The sequence below is a fragment of the Sorghum bicolor genome, chromosome 3 (assembly GCF_000003195.3).
Source record: "Sorghum bicolor cultivar BTx623 chromosome 3, Sorghum_bicolor_NCBIv3, whole genome shotgun sequence".
NCBI classification, from domain to species: domain Eukaryota; kingdom Viridiplantae; phylum Streptophyta; class Magnoliopsida; order Poales; family Poaceae; genus Sorghum; species Sorghum bicolor.
This window is the reverse complement of record NC_012872.2, coordinates 63,993,024-64,010,621: the sequence shown is the minus strand read 5'-3', so window position 1 is coordinate 64,010,621 and position 17,598 is coordinate 63,993,024. Positions and strand designations below refer to the sequence as shown.

General features: G+C 41.8%; 1 protein-coding gene and 1 pseudogene across 3 annotated transcripts; one reads left to right on the top strand and one right to left on the bottom strand.

The window, feature by feature from the left end:
- LOC110433807 (casein kinase 1-like protein HD16) lies at positions 2,366 to 10,639 on the bottom strand. 3 transcript variants are annotated; one of them, XM_021456475.1, is made up of 17 exons: positions 10,487 to 10,639; positions 9,407 to 9,810; positions 7,537 to 7,662; positions 7,376 to 7,449; positions 6,973 to 7,042; positions 6,835 to 6,890; positions 6,685 to 6,756; positions 6,511 to 6,605; positions 6,249 to 6,318; positions 6,041 to 6,170; positions 5,658 to 5,873; positions 5,408 to 5,538; positions 4,699 to 4,873; positions 4,526 to 4,616; positions 3,550 to 3,707; positions 3,143 to 3,331; positions 2,366 to 2,954 (listed from the first exon to the last, which is right to left on the bottom strand). In XM_021456475.1, exons 2-17 carry the CDS (start codon positions 9,773 to 9,775, stop codon positions 2,895 to 2,897), a joined length of 2,082 nt encoding a protein of 693 aa, XP_021312150.1. In that variant the 5' UTR covers positions 9,776 to 9,810; positions 10,487 to 10,639; the 3' UTR covers positions 2,366 to 2,894. The 3 variants fall into 3 exon arrangements, with proteins under 3 accessions (XP_021312150.1, XP_021312152.1, XP_021312151.1); XM_021456477.1 differs by lacking the exon at positions 10,487 to 10,639 and adding an exon at positions 10,181 to 10,323; XM_021456476.1 differs by lacking the exon at positions 10,487 to 10,639 and adding an exon at positions 10,176 to 10,313.
- Positions 15,515 to 17,289, top strand: LOC8072138 (annotated as a pseudogene).

Sequence of the window (17,598 nt, the reverse complement as noted above, 5' to 3'; positions counted from 1 at the left end):
CTGACTAGAATCCATTTAGAATACTTACCATGTTTTTAAATTTTTTATGCAATCTAAAGTAAATTAATCTATATGTTTATATCTGTATATGTGTAAAGCATAGAGCATTTTATGAGTATGTTTTCCGAGTCTATAAGTTAGAGCAACTCATCTAGCTAGCCCGAAACAAATATGAACACATAATATGGTCATTAGATAAACATGTAATCTTCTCGTGCTCATGCAAATTATCATACATCGAGGCATTGTAGCGAGTCCAGATCCAAGATGAATTGGAACACATGATATGATTATTAATAAATTAAGTTACAAGTTAGTGAAGTGACTACATAACATATACATCTCGTTGCGATGCACAGGAACCTTTGCTAGTTTAAAGTAAAATAGAGTACTATGGATTAGCATAAAGCTATTTCCGTTCAAAAGAAATATAAGAGTATTTCTTAGTCTTTCTTTAACTTACTTTTTAAATTTCACTTATGGCATAAGTGAAGGATGAAGAAATATAGAGAGGATTCTCTTGTTGCCACTAAAATCTATAAGAGTCCTCTCATTGTTGTAAAAAATTATGGATTTCCCTCATTTCCATCCATTTAGAATTTTTGATCCCCTTATTGTCATTACCGTTGCATGATTAAGTTTTATTCCCTTGTTTGTCATCCATATAGATAAATTTGTTTATTAAGTAGGTGACTATGTCTAAAATATATTCTAATCATTAATTTATAATTAGTCTAATTAGTCATTAGCAAAACTAGCCAACTTATTAATTAGTTTACAAATCATGATAGTTTTAATAATCATAACTAAGTTTAATAATTAAGTTGAACTAAACTTGAATTTAATTATTTCGGTAAAATAAATCGCCTAAGCAACTATCAAGCTTAGAATATAAATAAAATGATCAATTTTTGTTATCAATAGTGTTTACAGAGTTAGTCCAGTTACGAACACCTTGTAATGGTGTCCCATCTTGTCGATGGCATTGAAGGGAACAAATTATCTATATGGATGATAACCAAAGGAATAAAGCTTGAACGATAATGGCAATGAGAGGATCAAAAATTCTAAATGGATGGCAATGAGGGAAATCCATAGTTTTTTATGGCAATGACGGAATTGGTATAGATTTTAGTGGCAATGAGAGAATTTTCGCAGGAAAATAAGGGTGTGTTCAGATAAATCTACACTCAACGCCCCCTAACTCTCCTACAACTGAGTTTTCTTTTTTCCATCGACAATAGTTATGAAATTTATTGAGAGGGTGTTTAGTTCCCCATAAAATCCAAAATACAAAATGCCAACTACTTTGGAGTGATGAAATGCAAAATGCCAAAATTTTCAGAGTCATGTTTAGTTTCATAAAAAATGCAGAATTTATTATCCTCATGAGAACCTCTTGGGGCTTTTTTTTGGGTTTTCTTTTGTCTCTTGAGGCTAAAAACCAAAATGAAGAATAACCACCTTTTCGCCAAAAAGTTTGCATAATGTTTACTTCCATTTTGTAAGGCCTTGTTTAGTTCGTAAAAATTTTGGTTTTTGGTTACTGTAGCATTTTTGTTTTTATTTGACAAATATTGTCCAATCACGGAGTAACTAGGCTCAAAAGATTCATCTCACAAATTACAGGTAAACTGTGCAATTAGTTTTTATTTTTGTCTATATTCAATGCTCTATATATGCGACTAAAGATTCGATGTGACGGAGAATCTTGAAAATTTTTATGAACTAAATAAGGCATAAAATAATGGACCAAAACCTAAATTTTTTGAAAAAAAGGGAACTAAACAACGAAATTTATTAGCGTGATGGGTTTATGCTCTAGAAACTTGCCGGCAAACCATGATGTGCAACACTATCTTAGTTGCTCTAGCTCTATATACCTATCCTGGTAACTGCTTTTGAGATTACTTCCTCCGTACTCACAAACTAGCTTTATATACCTATCCTGGTAACTACTTTTGAGATTACTCCCTCCATACTCACGAGTCACAAACTGCTTTTAAGGTTACTCCCTCCCTACTCATAAAGAAAATCATCTTGAACATTGACACGGTAAGCCTAACTTTAACTTCTTATTTTTATAAAAATATTTATCAAAAAAATAGTATATATGTATACTTTTATAAAAATAATTTTTAAGACAAATCTATTTATATGGTTTTTATATTTTCAAACTCACCAACTTAAAAGTTATTCATGATTTATATTCTCAATATTTAACTCAAAGTTTGTCCAAAACAACTCTCTTGTGAGTAAAAAGGGAGTACTATAGTTCGTTTCACTGGATTCCTGCTTTCCTGAAATGATGGTAGCAAGCACGTCAGAAATTCTTCTGTGAAGCGACCAAAAAAAAAGGATGATATAAGTAATGCAACATTGCATTAATTAATGCAGGTGAGAATTATCGAATAATGGAATCGATACACCGAATTTTATCAGTACACTTGTTTTCCTCGCATAATAACTTAGCATTTTCAGAGTTCCGGAAAGATGGAACTTGGCTTCCACTAAACAAAATGCAATGACATCATACGCTATACACGATGGTTCTCAGATGACTTGCCTCCGAAGGAGGCTACAAGCTGTCTACTCTTGCACAGCAGTCAGGAGCGAAGCAAAACATGCTGATGCAAAACATTTGACGCCATTAGCGTCTGCACCCGCTACTAGCCAGATCACATCCTCCTCGTCTGCTTATTGGCTGCTTGCTTTCCACCTTCCTCTCGGTTCTTTCTTAAGCTCCTACTCTGGCCATTGTGAGGTGATTCATCTTGACCAGTTTACCTACACATACAGAGAGTAATAGAGAGCAGCAACAAAAATTGCTGATTTTTCCAATATCTACTCATCAGAATATGCTCTTCCCAACTAGGGATGCAGTTGAGCAAGCCTCATGACACTGTCCGGCCATAGCATATCGAAGCAATGTAAAGGTTCTTGGCCCATTTCTCCTGCAAAAGACCCAGATTATTTTGTCGACGTTAGATGGGTGATTTGAGTTCCTGCTTCTGGATGGGGAAGGCTACATGCCAAGTTGAGACAAAATCACGGCAACTTTAACACGAAAACCCTAATTTTCAGTTCAAATAAGCGCACTAATTTTGACAGCGTAGTCAAGGATAAAAATATATGATCATACCTTCACGTGGTTGCTTGGAAAAGCAGATGTTCTAAGAGTTTCCTGTGTCTCATCCATTAACTTTCTTTTGGGTATACTCAATATGAAAGCAGCTTGATCACCAGTGGCTGCTGTTGAAGTTATTCTATATCCGTTCTCCCATCGTCGGTGAATACCTTCACTAGGATAAAGAAAATCCAATTCCACTACCTGCATTGCATAACAGAAAAGAAAGCACAATCAATTTGATTTCAGATAGCAGATAGTTCCAAATATTGCACGTTCTATTATGTATCCTGTAGTGAGTCACTTTCTGTTTAAAAGACAGATAGTTTCAAATACCACAGTTCTATATGCAGCTGCTACTAGAAGTACCATTGCAAAATATGCATTTAACTGTGCATTGACCAAAAACAACTTCACAATACCTGTTCAGAGTATCCAGAGTTCCTTGACATAACTACACCCCAGCGGCTGCCTGCAGTTGTCATTGATGTAACATGAAAACCTTCTTTCCATTTCTTGTTGATCCACTTGTAGGGGAATGATTCACTAACTTTGTAAGACTGCTGAGTGTAAGGAGTTCCTGCAAAGAGTAAATAGGTTCAATTTTAAACCGAAATGCACAGATAAATCAACGCAGAGAAGGCAAACTGGCAAAGTGAAAGGCTACAGAAACAGGATATATATCTATAGAATCACAGAAAACTGTTACTATCAGCCCAAAACTTGTGTTAGTTGTGCTTGCATCTAACAGTATAGAAGTGGAGCATCCAAGTCCTGGAAAAGGACAGTTTGAGGGCCTGATTTTAGAAGAACTGTGACATATCAAACATTCATCTGATTTGTTTTTTTTTTTGTGTGTAGATCCGTTCAAGCCCCAGATAGGGTTAGGTTTGGGTCAGGCCAGAAACCCATTGTTTTTTTGCTGGCCCAGGCCTACCGGCAGATGTGTCAGGCCAGATATTTTTTGGCCTGCGCCCACCTGACAGATGCATCAGGTTGGGTTTTTTCCCAGGTTGAGATGGTCTCACTATATTGGGTAGGGGGATCAAAAAATCAGCCCACACCCGAGCCAGTGTCTGGACTGAAATCGTGGCCCATGCCCACCCAATACAGGTTAGGGCAACCAGTCAATGATCAGGTCCTACTTGTGTGTATTCTCAATGTATCTTGTAACATATCTTGAAACTAGAAAGCAAACAAGAACGTGAAAACCACCAGGATCCAGTTGTAACCAATTGCTTTGCATGCCATAGCAAACATTTGTCAGCATAGAGCATTTAACTGTGTATATGTTTGGTCAGTAACACTGACAGCAGTAGGCACCACCAAATGATTTTTCATATGAATGTAATAAATAAATATAAGAGGCCTCCAATACAGCCATCAATTAGGACAGACCTTTTGACATAACCACCAAGGAACTCCCATTCGTTGCACCAGCTATGGCACTGATGTAGTAGTTATTTTCCCACTGCTCCATAATCCAATCCTAAAGTGCAAGAAAAGGCACCATGTAGCTTAAAATGTAGCTTTGATTAGAAAAGCACTATGCTTGAGAATTGAGACCATACCTTATGAAGGAATATGGGTGAAAGTTCATATACTTGGGATGAGAAACCAGTCCCTGCATCCATAATGAGGGCCCAAAGATTTGCTGAAGATGCTACTGAACTAATGAACAATCCATCTTCATTACCCTTCTCTATGTGTTGATGAAGTCTGGCATCTGCTACATTGTAATGGTATCTGAAAGAAAAGAAAGCATTTTAGAGCATAAAGCCATATAACTACTTTAGATGATACATTCTAGTAACTTACAACCTGCAGTTGTGATACATTCTCAACTGTCATTTTTCCAGGACATTTAAAATGGCAAAGCACTATAAAAGATTTTATAAGGTTTCTGCTAATGAATCTTCAGTTGCGAATGCAGCACAACTGTGTGCATATAGCATCTATTGCTCCTTGTCAAAGACCAGGGGAACACCTCAAAATGTTTAGTGATAATTAAGACTAGAAGCTTCCCAAGGAGGTAACTCCTTCCACATTCAAACAGATTATGGAGAAGCAAAAACAGATGTACTTGCGTGGACAAAAGTCCATCCAAATAATATATAAACATCTTCTCCTAAACCATTGAAATGTCCACACAAAATCATCTCATACAGGGGTTAAGGAGTCAGGACCGCCACACAAGCAGGGTCTAACTTGAAAATTAAGCACATCATGACAAGATCCACAATGAATACACCAAAAAGAAACAATTATTTACTTAGTTACCTCTGCTTCATGGGCCTTCTAGCGTTATAAACTGAAATCCACTGATTTGCTGGGCTTCCAAGTCGAACTTTCTTCTTCGGTTGCTCATCTTCTTCTAGATTTACAAGTAATCTTCCACGCTTTTGTCCAGCCTACATATGAAAGTAATCGAATGCAAAATTAAGCCAGATATCCAGTAAATACAAAATTGCATAAAAACAACTGTATAGAAAAAATAAGAAATGTCATTCCTTGTGGTAAAAAAACAAACCTTCAATGCACCATCAATTCTAATAGGTCTCAAATGCTGGGGCTCAATCAATTCATCGAAAAGGGAAATGAGCTTTGAGTAATTTGGTTCTTCATCAAATTTCATGTTTGTCACAGTCTCCAGGAAGAGTTTGAATGGAGGTGGGCAAAAACAGCATAGTAGATCTGGTGAGGTAGCCATTTTCTTCTTGCAAACAAGAAAACTCTTGTTCTCGCCCTGCAAAATAAAACAGTTCAAACACAACTTCAATCTATATGTGAATTCGACAAAAAAGATAAGAGAAAATGGTTTCAAGTGTGTAAATATGACAATGAATAAGGAAGTATGCATAGTCATAACCAAAAGAATGATTCAACAATCCCATCCAAAGAAAGATAGCAAACCTGATAACCTTGCCACGGCAACCTTCCTCTAAGAAGAAATATCAATGTATATGCTAATGATTCCAGATCATCCCTTCTGCTACCAGTACGTCCTAAATGTGCATGGACACTAGCGTATCTTATTGTACCTCTGTTGAGGAAGGGGCAAAGTAAGGTCAGTACATTGAAGGGAAATGAAAAACACAATATTTGGTTAAAAAAAACAGACCTGAAAATATCTGGTTTCTGATCATATTCAACATGTTGTCCAGATGACCCTGCTTCCTTCCATCTAGATGCTGACAGTGTAAATTGTAGGAATTAAAAACTTGTTAACTCAAATTTTAGATCAGCAATGGTATATAACAAGCTTAAAGCACATGTGAAACATAGCTCACAGAATATTAACAAAGAGCAGTGTGACAAATTGGTTAGACCATCTTAACATGTGCAAGCAAAATATCAATCACAGAAGAAGCGTCATGACGTACCTAACCCAAGATCAATCAGAAAAAGTTTTTTCTCGTCAGGGGATCCAGGCTGACCAAGTAGAAAATTCTCAGGTTTAACATCTCCATGAACAAACCTGACGGAAAATTACCAATAAATAAATAATTGGGAGATACAGTATGTCAAATAAAATTCAGTAAATATACACTAGTTACCCTTTTGCATGAAGTTTCTCAAGTATAGAAATTGCCTCTACAGCAATGCAAGCAACCATATTAGCTGTCATCCTGAATCAAATATTGGTGACCAGTCAGCTGCTTAGAAGAACATGAGTGAAACAAAGCAGACAGAACATATCATCTTACGTCTGCCCAAATGAATTCCAGACATCCCAAAGGCTGGGCCCTAGAATATCCATCACCTGGAATAATTGTAATGCTTAGTTCTTTAACTTAAGTAATATAAACTCAGTTTCAACTATGCATATATATGTAAGAACTAACCAGAACATAGTAATCTCCTTGCCGACCTTTGTAATGAACCCATGGTACACCATAACACCCGTTCAGAGCACTTGAAGCAGATGCACAACAAATACATTAAATTAAGATTTGTCCTTAAAAGTAGTAAATATTAATAAGTAATAACATCACATACTGCTATCATATTTAACAGAATGCTGCCAAACAAACAAAACAACAAAGAAATGGCAGAGTTCAGTAGTAATGAATGGAGCCACCAATGTACCTTAGCCATTCAGTGTAAGTCAAGAGTTACTGAACCAAACACAAAACCATACGATGATTCGTATCGCCATGTTTCAAAGTACATTTTTTATAACTATGATTCCTAAAGTTCTTCTGTAAGAGTGTAATATACACTTTCAGCTTAATATGATGTAATTACCTATAAACTTGCCACTCATATGGAGGGCCATAATTGCAGCCCTTGCTGTTTCGGTGCTCAAATTTTAAAGCAACCTGTGGTCAGTAAGCCATGTATTAGTATAACTTTCATAGAAGAGGATATCTTTTTTGAGTAATTTCCAGGGTAAACTATATAGAAACCTCGTAAGCATCAGGTCCAGTGCGCTCGGTTCCACCAGAAATCCTTCTGCCAACGTATACTTGGCCAAAACCACCTTTCCCCAACTTGCGCTCAACCTTGTACTGCGGAGAATGGCCTACTTGAACCTGCAAAAGATATATATCATTTAAAGGAGACCAAATTTTCAAATTCAGTTATACACTTGCAGTTCTACTTTTGGCACCATTGGCCAGAGCTGGCTGTTCTTACCAGTTACCAAAATATATTACTAATAAAAAATAATTCATGAACCTGGAGCTGGAGTACATGCCACCTTTTACTTTTTAGCAATCCAAGAATTTGTTGTAAGATTCTCATTTTTGAATTTCTATCTTCCAAGTAGAGTGAAAAAAATCATGCTAGTATTTGAGGCATAGGTGGGTTATTTGCAGCACTAGCCATTTTTTAACTAGATGAAGTAAATTAATCTGACAACTACATGTAGTCCGGTACTATCCAGTTTTAGAGTGCTCAAGAGCTGATTACAGATGTGAGCTCTCTATCTTTTATAGCTCCTTGTAATATCTCATAATACAAGATTCAATACTTTGGAAAAATACTGTAATCTGGCCTATTTAGAGATGCATGCAAACAGGTTTTATCATGTTCACAGCTCGATTCACCTAGTCAACAAAAAAAAGCCTGGACTTAAAACACTTTGATCTAAAATAAGGGAATGTTTGGTTTCTTTGTGCACCCTGCCTGGCCTTACCTAGTAAGGGGACAAGACGGTATTGTCAGTTCCCTTGCTTGGTTTGAATTTGAGCAAGCCGGGCAAGGATTTCGTAGCTTTTGATGGAGACCAAAAATGTCTCTCTTCAAGTAGCAAGGTTTGCCTTGACCAACCTTGCAAACCAAGGCCAGTGGGCAAGGTTGGCAATAAAACTAGACATGACACTTTCAGTTGATTAAATTAAGTCTAGAGGTAGACATAAGTGATGTAATAATTTATGCATCTGAAACCATGCAAGATATGATGCTAAGTTTAGAGGAACAAAGCAACTGCATCTACAGACACTCACCTATATCATTGGAAGTGGCCTGAGACAAACAAAACATGAATGCAGGATGGTGTACCTACCCTGGCACAGGTGACTGTCACTCTGACAGTATGTAGTTACACTAAGAAACACATTAAGGCTTCGTTCGTTCACCGTTCCCGACCTATCCAGGCCAGGAATGCTTCCGGTCCTATAGAAAATAATGAATAAACGACAAGCCCAGGAATGATTCTGGCCGGGAATCCTAGTAACCGAACGGAGCCTAAGTGATCTAATGTTAAAGGAATAGCACTGTCTTCCTCAGGAAAATGGTACCAAGCCATATTGAATCCATAACTTTCTGTTTCCTTACCAGCTCCAAACTTCTTTAGGTCACTACACATCTGATCCACAGGCTATCCCATAAATTTATGAAATCGCTACACCTCCAGCTAAAGAATTGTGCATTTCATTCATTCATTCTCATTAGAAATCAAGAAGATATTTATTATACAACCATTACAGCAACGATAGAGTAAGGAAGAAGGTGCTGAATTTTGCCACTTGATTCTTGATGATATTAGTTAATATATGTAGGTTTCAAAGATGCATAATGAGTAGCTGCATGGAAAATAGGCACATATATGAACTACATTTAGTTTTTTTTTTAAAAAAAACTGTATGATACCATACCCCATGTGTCATGTCACACCTTGCCACAATCTATATTTTGTCATTATTATCCCATTTTCTAAGATAGCTTCACTGCCAAAACTAAACTCAATGGCAAGAAATGACACTGCTAAGGAAATCATGCAAGTGAGGATACACAGCCAAATAGGGCAAGCAAAACTGCATAAGAAGAGCATACCTTCTCTGGGACTGGAGATGTAGTCCCTTCATCTTCACCTGCAGCAATCTTCTCAGCACTCCCACCATCCATTTTCACAACCTTATCAGCTCCAATGGGCTGTGCTCCACCTGCAGCGCGGCCACCAACACCAGCTCCTGGAAGAACCTCACAAGGCTGGTCAGGATCCAAGTCAATCACTGGAACACCTCTTCCTCTTCCTCCCCTTCCCCGTGCTGCTCCTCTCCCTCCACCCCTTCCTCTACCACGCCTTCCTGCCACCGTAGGTGCCGCCACAACCAAATTGTCTGTAGGGTCCTGAGCCACAAGATCCTCAACCTTCTTTGCCCTCAACCGAGATTGCCGGACTCCACTACGCAACTCTGGCATCCTTTCTCCCCATGCACTTCCTATCGCATACGAATCTGTCAATCGAAACCACAACAGCGTCATTAGGTAGTTAATACACTGGTACCACATTATACTACCAGCTCATCAAACATAAAATATCACTGGAAACATGAGAAAACACATCTGGATAAATAAGTACTGATCGAGCAAGCACAAACAAGCCTTCATTTATTCGTGATAGGCGTCTAGGACTAATGCAACGCTACTGACCCTTGTCCCAATTGCGGTAAAACAATCTACGTAAGCCATGACATGAGATTTCCCAACAGACAGCTCCCTACTATCCCTCTCCTCCCCCAAATCCTATCCTGATGTCCTCCACACGAATTCCTCTCTCGAAAAACCGATCAAAACACGCGCGATTAACGCACGCCAATACCTCACCCGCCTCATCGAAACCCGCCGGGCCGCTCCCAGAAAATCTCTACGGGTACCAACAGCAACCGAGGGAACAGAGGCCGCCCCCAAAATTTCCGCCAAAAAACGGGGAGATCGGCGGGCGCCGGAGCGATCCCCGCACGATCAGACACCACGGCCGCTAAGATCGGTCCGCGCCGCGCCGATCGTCCGCGCCCGCCTCGGCCTCCGCGCCACCGCCGCCGCCGCCGACACGCTAACCAATCCGGGACGCGGTGCCCGGCGATCGACCCGGGAGGAGGGGCGGATGAAGGGGTAGGGTCCGGCGCTTACCTCGGGGAAGGAGACCGTGCGGCGGCGGCGGCGAGGTGGGGATGCGCGGAGGGATGGGTCGAGGGTGGGGGGAGGTTGGTGTTTGGTCTCTCGCGCAGACACACACACCGCTGCGCTGTGGCTGGCTGTCTGTCTGGAAGGGAGAGGAGGGGAGGCTGGCTTTTTGAAGGCTTCGCGTAATCGCGTTGTTAATTTCCCGTTCCTCCGTTTGGAAGGCAGCGAATGCGCATGCATGCGAGCTCGGCTGGATCCAAGGGCCAGCATTCGCCGGGCCCGCCTCGAGGCGCCATGGATAACGTGCATCGCTCGGTGGGGCCTACTGCCCAGGTCTGTCAGCAGTACCACTAGTAAGATTTTTTTTAGCTGGAAGGGTCGTATCATCACCTGTCGCCGTGAAGTGTGTGCGTTGCTACTTCTGCCCATCTCTTCTTTTTTAAAAGAATGATAAGGTTTTGCCTTGCACTCAAATGTGTATCGGGGCGATGTATGCTCCTGTTTGTTTGGCTAATTATGACAGAAAGTAATATTAACTGATTTGTTATAAAATAAAAACATAGCTAAATGACTAGTAGATTTAGTTGATAAACTCAAGTGAAGAGGCTGCTGATTTTTAACTAGAAATGGTACCACTATTTTGGAGTATGGAAAGACTTGTGTTAGTCAATAGGCTAAAATGGTCAATCGGAACGTAAGATATCTATCGCGAGCTTGTAGGCACATCCCATATGCTGATCGTTTTCCGACTGATTGCTTCCATCACGCAGCATGTGGAATTTCTGTGCAGCACAGTCGTAGTATACCAGTGATACTGGTGGTATTTATGCGTGTCCTTGCAACCGAGGAGGGGGAGGGGGTGAGTGAGGCCTTGATTAGTCTTCGAAAATTTTCAAAATTTCTCATCACATTGAATCTTTATACACATATATAAAGTATTAAATATAGATGAAAATAAAAAACTAAGTGCACAGTTTGTCTGTAATTTACGAGACAAATCTTTGAGCCTAGTTACTCCATAATTAGATATTAATTATCAAAAACAAACGAAAATGCTACAGTAGTCAAAGCCAAAAATTTTCACGAACTCAACAAGGCCTGAGGGTAGGGTAGGGTAGGAGCGCAAGTATAAAACTACCAGTCAATATGGACTTTACAAAAACAGAACAAAAAATAGCCAAATTGAAGGTGAAAAACAATTTAAGTTTTGAATCTAGAGCATGAGAATGAAAACAAATCTTTTATTTATTTTTATTAGAGCATCTCCAAGGGCTTTGCAAATCAACTTTGCATTGCCCAATTTGCAAAAAAGAGTAGAAAACACCTCTCCAATGGCTTTGCAAATGAGGTTTGCAATTTGGTAAGGTTTGCAAATAGAGGTGGAAACTTTGCATATATGCAAACCTCCTCAAGGCTTTGCATTTGGGATTCGCAAGGAATTCGGTCCGCCACGTAGGCCGCTCGGTCCCCTCGCGCGAAATATTTTGGGCGGCATCGCGGTTGCCCGACTCGGCGCGCCAAAGGACTCCCGCGCGATTTATCTCCCCCCCCCCCCCCCCCCCGCGATCTCCCTCCGCCGCCGCCACGCGACTTCTTCATCGCTCGGCTTCTTCATCGCGCGACAGCTCCCTTCGCCGCCGCCACACAACATCTTCATCGCGACGCAAGTCTTCGTACGCCGAACACGGACTGCGATCTGGCACTGCTCGCGAAATTTTTTGGCCGGATGGCGCGTGGGAAAAAATTTCGGGAAAGGACTTGATGAGAATGCAAAACGGTTGGAGATCCCCCTTTGGGAACTTTGCAAACTCATTTGCAACTTTGCAAATCCCCTGAAATGCAAAGTTGAGAATGGAAAGCTCTTGGAGATGCTCTTAGTAAGTGAAAATGCATATCGGCAAGCAACAATTGGGGAAAGAATCGAAGAAAAATATCACGATGACTAGCGTTGACCTGCAAACACCGGCCCAATTTATGGTTGTAATTGGGCCCGTCAATCTGATCAGGGAACTAGTAGTCGGCCCATGAGAACACCAGTCCGCACAGTGGCTTAATTATAGAAGTACCTCCCCTAATTTTCGTGATACTCCTTTTTTTCTTCTTCAAATTCAAGACCGGGCAAATCACTTCACTCGAATTTACAAACCAAGCATTTATCTCCCTAGAGCGGTTTTGAAGACGTTTTGCTACAGTGAACCTTAGTTTTGCTACAAATCAGGGAGGAAAAGTAGTGACACATTTCTCGTGTTTTGCTGCGCGTGCATCGGCCTTTTAACGAACCATCTTAAGCCTAGAGGAGATAAACCACCTCACTCAACTTTTGTAAACCGTGTATTCTACCTTTTTGGAACGGTTTTGAAGGTAATTTTTACTACAGTAAGCAATAGTTTTATGACAATTTGGGGGAGGATAAGTAGTGACACATTTCTCCTGTTCGGGTGTCCAGCTGCGCGCGCATCGGGCCTTTTTAATGAACCATCTTAAGCCCACAGGAGAGCAACCAGTTGTGTTTGAAAAAAGTCCATATTACCACTCTCAACTGTTGTCAAAGTTTGTCTTTTTTTCTGAACTCCAAAATCAGATAAAATACTTCCCTCAACTTTTAAAAATGCTCATCTTACTTCTCTAGCTCCATTATAAATAGTTTTGAAGACAGTTTTGTCTTTTCTAGGCAAAATTTGTTGTTGAACATGCCAGTGATGGCTCTTTGCTAGCGGACACATATTTTTGAGCGACTTCTGAAAGAAATTATAGTTCTTGATAAATTGGTTGGTGGACACCATGCCTAACAAAATACTTTTATAATATACATATATAATCATATAAGTGTTCCAAAATTATACCATAAAATTATCTAGACTCTACATGATGAGAACCATACAGCTTGTTCCCAAAAAATAGATGAGAACCATACAGTAAAATATTGTTTTGTAGTAAAGATGGTTATTTTGCCTATCTTCATAAATAAACAAAGTTAACCATAGTTAATCTGTCCATGTATTTGTAGGATACTAAATATCTTGAAAAAAATCATAGAATATGTATATCACCAAATCATGACTGTGCTAAAATACCAGCTTAAAATAATAAAGTTCATAATGGTATATTTAGCATAACTGAGTTATAGATTTATCTTCTGTCAAGCTTAGTTGATATATGAAGTTGTATTATCTTGAGTTGATATTTTTAGGTGTAGTCATGATTCAGTGATGTACACAATCTATGATTTTTTCAAGATTTTTAATTTCCTACAAATACATGAACAAATTAACCATAGTTACCTTTTTTTATTTATGAAGATAGGCAAAATATATTTTTTCAGTGCAAAACAATATTTTACTGTATGGTTTTATCTTGAGAGTCTAGAAGATTTTATGGTATAATTTGGGGCACTTGTATGATTTTATATCTATTTTATAAAAGTATTTTTAGGCACATTGTCCATCAACCAATTTATCAAGAACTAGTGTCTTTTAGAAATCGCTCAAAAGTAGGTGTTTGTTAAAATTTGCATTTTTTTATTTTGGCTGAATCTTTATAAAATCATAGTAAATCATAAAAAATTCATGAAATATAAATTCTAATATTGGACTACACAATGAATATATAATATAACATGCTTTGGTATAAAATTTTTACTGTAACTTTATATCTATGTTTTTTTGTAATTAATTATAATAATTCATAGTTGTAGTTTTTTGTGGTCCAATTGTGATAAAAATTTTATAATAAACTAATTACTATATGATTGAAGTATAATAAAATTTACTTATTATATCATGTATAGCTTAGTGGACTTTTCCCCCGAAAACGTTATGGGCTTTAGGGGGCATCTCGGCCACTCTGCCTGCTGGGTGGATTGGACTCGCTACCTCGTCGTTGCTTCAGGTCAATTACCATTGCAGATGGAGAGAGTTTTACCAAAATGTAATTTGTCATCATGATACTTGATGTGATAGTCTTGATAACTATGCTATAAAACTCTCTGTTAAAGCTATTGGTGGAGGTTTCATAGTTCAGTTTTTAACATATTTATATTTTAGAAGTAGTATAGAAGAGTTTCGTCTTAATAAAACTCTCCTGCTCTTATGAAATTTTCATCGTCTTTCATCGATACATGTCCATAAAACTCTATAAAACTCCCATTAAAATGGCCCAAGATTAACCCTATTTCTCCTCACTTAGCTATTTTTGTGCTAGATGCATGTACAAGGCATGCCGGCATATGTGGTGTGGACGTGTGGTGTGGCGGTGGAAAAGTTTTGTGCTGCATTTACAAGTCAAACTTTGCACGCAGAGCTAATTAACGAGGTCTAAGTTATTGGTGGCCTGCCCAGCGCGATTCGACTAGTTTTGCTCTGGATCGGGCGATCGACCACTGAAGTACTCCAGTTTGCAGAAACAACGTGTCAATGTCAATGTATCACCACGAGTCCACGGACGATTCGAGCCTTCGTGTTGTGCCTTGCGCGCGGCCGCCTGATCACCCGCACCAGCAGTGGAAACGTTCCACCGCTGCCGCGTCAGACTCAGACCATGCCGGCTCGATACTTGGCGTTGTCGATTGTCTCCGTGGTCCGTACCTTCCCTTCACCATCGTATCCTAGGCCTTGTTTAGTTCCAAAATGTTTTGTAAAATGGATACTGTAGCTTTTTCGTTTGTATTTGACAAATATTGTCTAATTATAGACTAACTAGGCTCAAAAGATTTGTCTTGTCAATTCCGACCAAACTGTGCAATTAGTTTTTATTTTTATTTATATTTAATACTTCATGCATGTGTCTAAAGATTCGATGTGACGGGGAATCTGAAAAATTTTGCAAAATTTTTTGGGAACTAAACAAGGCCCTAATATTTCTGGATTTTCTTCTGTTCCCCGCCGGCCGGCCCCCGTCCGTCCTTGGACGCACGTCCTCCAGTAGTACGTGTCTACATGTGCGCTGCGCGTAGCGCAGAAACAGAAAACAAGTGATCAAAAGATACTAACATTGTTATCATGGGCTCCGTCGTGCCGGATTTTTTAAAAGAAATACTCGCCCGCCCATCATTGCGTCAGGGCTTATGTTTGGTCCTCCATGACCCCTTCCACAGCTTCGGTTGCCAGCTCGAGCGTTGACATCTGCAAGTTTTACTAGTAGCAGGAACACCCGTTCCCGCGTATCGCCCGGTCACACGCCCAAGGATTCCAAGCTCTCGGCGTCCGCCATGGGTTGGGTCACGACATGCTCCCCGTGGTCCGCGTTCGCGACGCTGGCCGCCGTCATGACCAGCGTTCTGGTGCTCAGCTACGTGTCGAGCTCCTTCATCGGCCACCAACAAGCGGCGTACGAGTACGACGACCCCTACAGCCCGGACGCCGAGCCGTCGTCCGCGGCGACGGCGGCGGCGCCCACGCCGCCTAGGCGGGGGCCCGGGTACCCGCCGGTGCTCGCGTACTACATCACGGGCGGGCACGGGGACTGCCTCCGGGTGACGCGGCTGCTCAAGGCCGTGTACCACCCCCGGAACCGGTACCTGCTGCACCTGGACGCCGGCGCCGGCGCCTACGAGCGCGCGAGGCTGGCCAGCTACGTCCGGTCGGAGCAGGTGTTCCTCGAGTACGGCAACGTGCACGTCGTCGGCAAGGGGGACGCCCTCGACGGCCGCGGCCCGTCCGCCGTCGCCGCGGTGCTGCGCGGCGCGGCCGTGCTGCTGAGGATCGGCGCGGAGTGGGACTGGCTCGTCACGCTGGACGCCGCGGACTACCCGCTCGTGACGCAGGACGGTGAGTTTCAGGCCGCCGCGTTGCGTGCCAATCTTGTTTTTTGGTTTTCCGTCGTGTCGTGCCGCTGACAGCTAGTAGCGTCTGGGCGGCAAATGCAGACCTGCTCTACGCCTTGTCCTCCGTGCCGAGGGACCTCAACTTCATCGATCACAGGGCCGATTCTGGAAACCATCACGTGGTTATTCTCGACCAAAATCTGCTGCAGAGCACGAACGCCGAGATCTCCTTCTCGTCGGGGCACCGCGAGAAGCCCGACGCGTTCGAGCTCTTCAGAGGTATGGTATCTCGTTCTGTTCCCCTTTCTCACGCTTGATCATTATTGCCAGACACTGGTACCTCCGCGGCAAACTGACGGCGCCTTTGATCGCATCAGGTTCTCCCTGGCCGATACTGAGCCGGGCGTTCACGGAGCACTGTGTGGCCGCGCCGGACAACCTGCCCCGGACGCTGCTCATGTACTTCAGCAACACGCTGGAGGCCAGGGAGTTCTACTTCCAGACGGTCATGGCCAACTCGCCACGCTTCAGGAACAGCACCGTCAACCACAGCTTCCGGGTCGACGTGCCGCCGCCGCAGGAGAAGGCGCGGTACGACGCCCTGGTGAGCAGCGGTGCGGCCTTCGCCGGGCGGTTCGGCGACGACGAGGCGCTGCTGCAGAGGATAGACGAGGAGTTGCTGCGGCGCCCGCTGGACGGCATCACGCCGGGCGAGTGGTGCGGCGCAGTGGGTAGCGGCGTGGACGGCGCGGCGGGCGAGTGCTCGGTCGGGGGCGACATCGATGCTGTCAGGCAGGGCGCGGCGGGGAGGAAGCTGGCAAGCTTGATGGCCGGCCTCGTGGGGACGGCCGTGCGACGGATGCAACAGCTAGGATAGGCGCGCCGGCAGCCGATGGAGGTGGTTTGGGAAGGAGCAAGCCGGCTGGCAGCTCCAAACAACAATTCCATTATTCTTCTTGTGCCGAACGATTCAACGATTCTGTTGAATTGTTGTAATATACCTGTGCTCCAAACACAAGAATACATCTTGCACCGCGATCATCAGCAAGACAGCAACGGACTAACAACTTTCAGCAGTGTAGCCCAGACTCGGCGTATGCTCCTTTTGATAATCCTGTCTTTCAGGTTCTGGGTGCCTTCGTTTACAAATCAAATCATCAAATGGCTCTTGGCTGACGTATGCGCTCTTTTGATTATCATGTGTTTCAGGTTCTGGGTCCCTTCGTTTACAGATCTAATCATCAAATGGTTGTTGGCCTCTTGGCATTGTCAGCACAATCAGGCAGCAAACGTTCTACATGCTCTTGAGTCCATTCGTTAGCAAATAATAATAGCTCGTGGTACATTATTTTCATAA

Bases quoted from the DNA above. Each gene is read 5' to 3' on its own strand.
- LOC110433807 (XM_021456475.1), bottom strand. From the start codon at position 9,775: ATGCCAGAGTTGCGTAGTGGAGTCCGGCAATCTCGGTTGAGGGCAAAG. The intron at 4,874-5,407 runs GTAACTAAGTAA...CTTTTCTTTCAG, and splicing joins AGAAGGCCCATGAAGCAGAG to ATACCATTACAATGTAGCAG. The intron at 3,708-4,525 runs GTCTGTCCTAAT...TACTCTTTGCAG, and splicing joins CTTGGTGGTTATGTCAAAAG to GAACTCCTTACACTCAGCAG.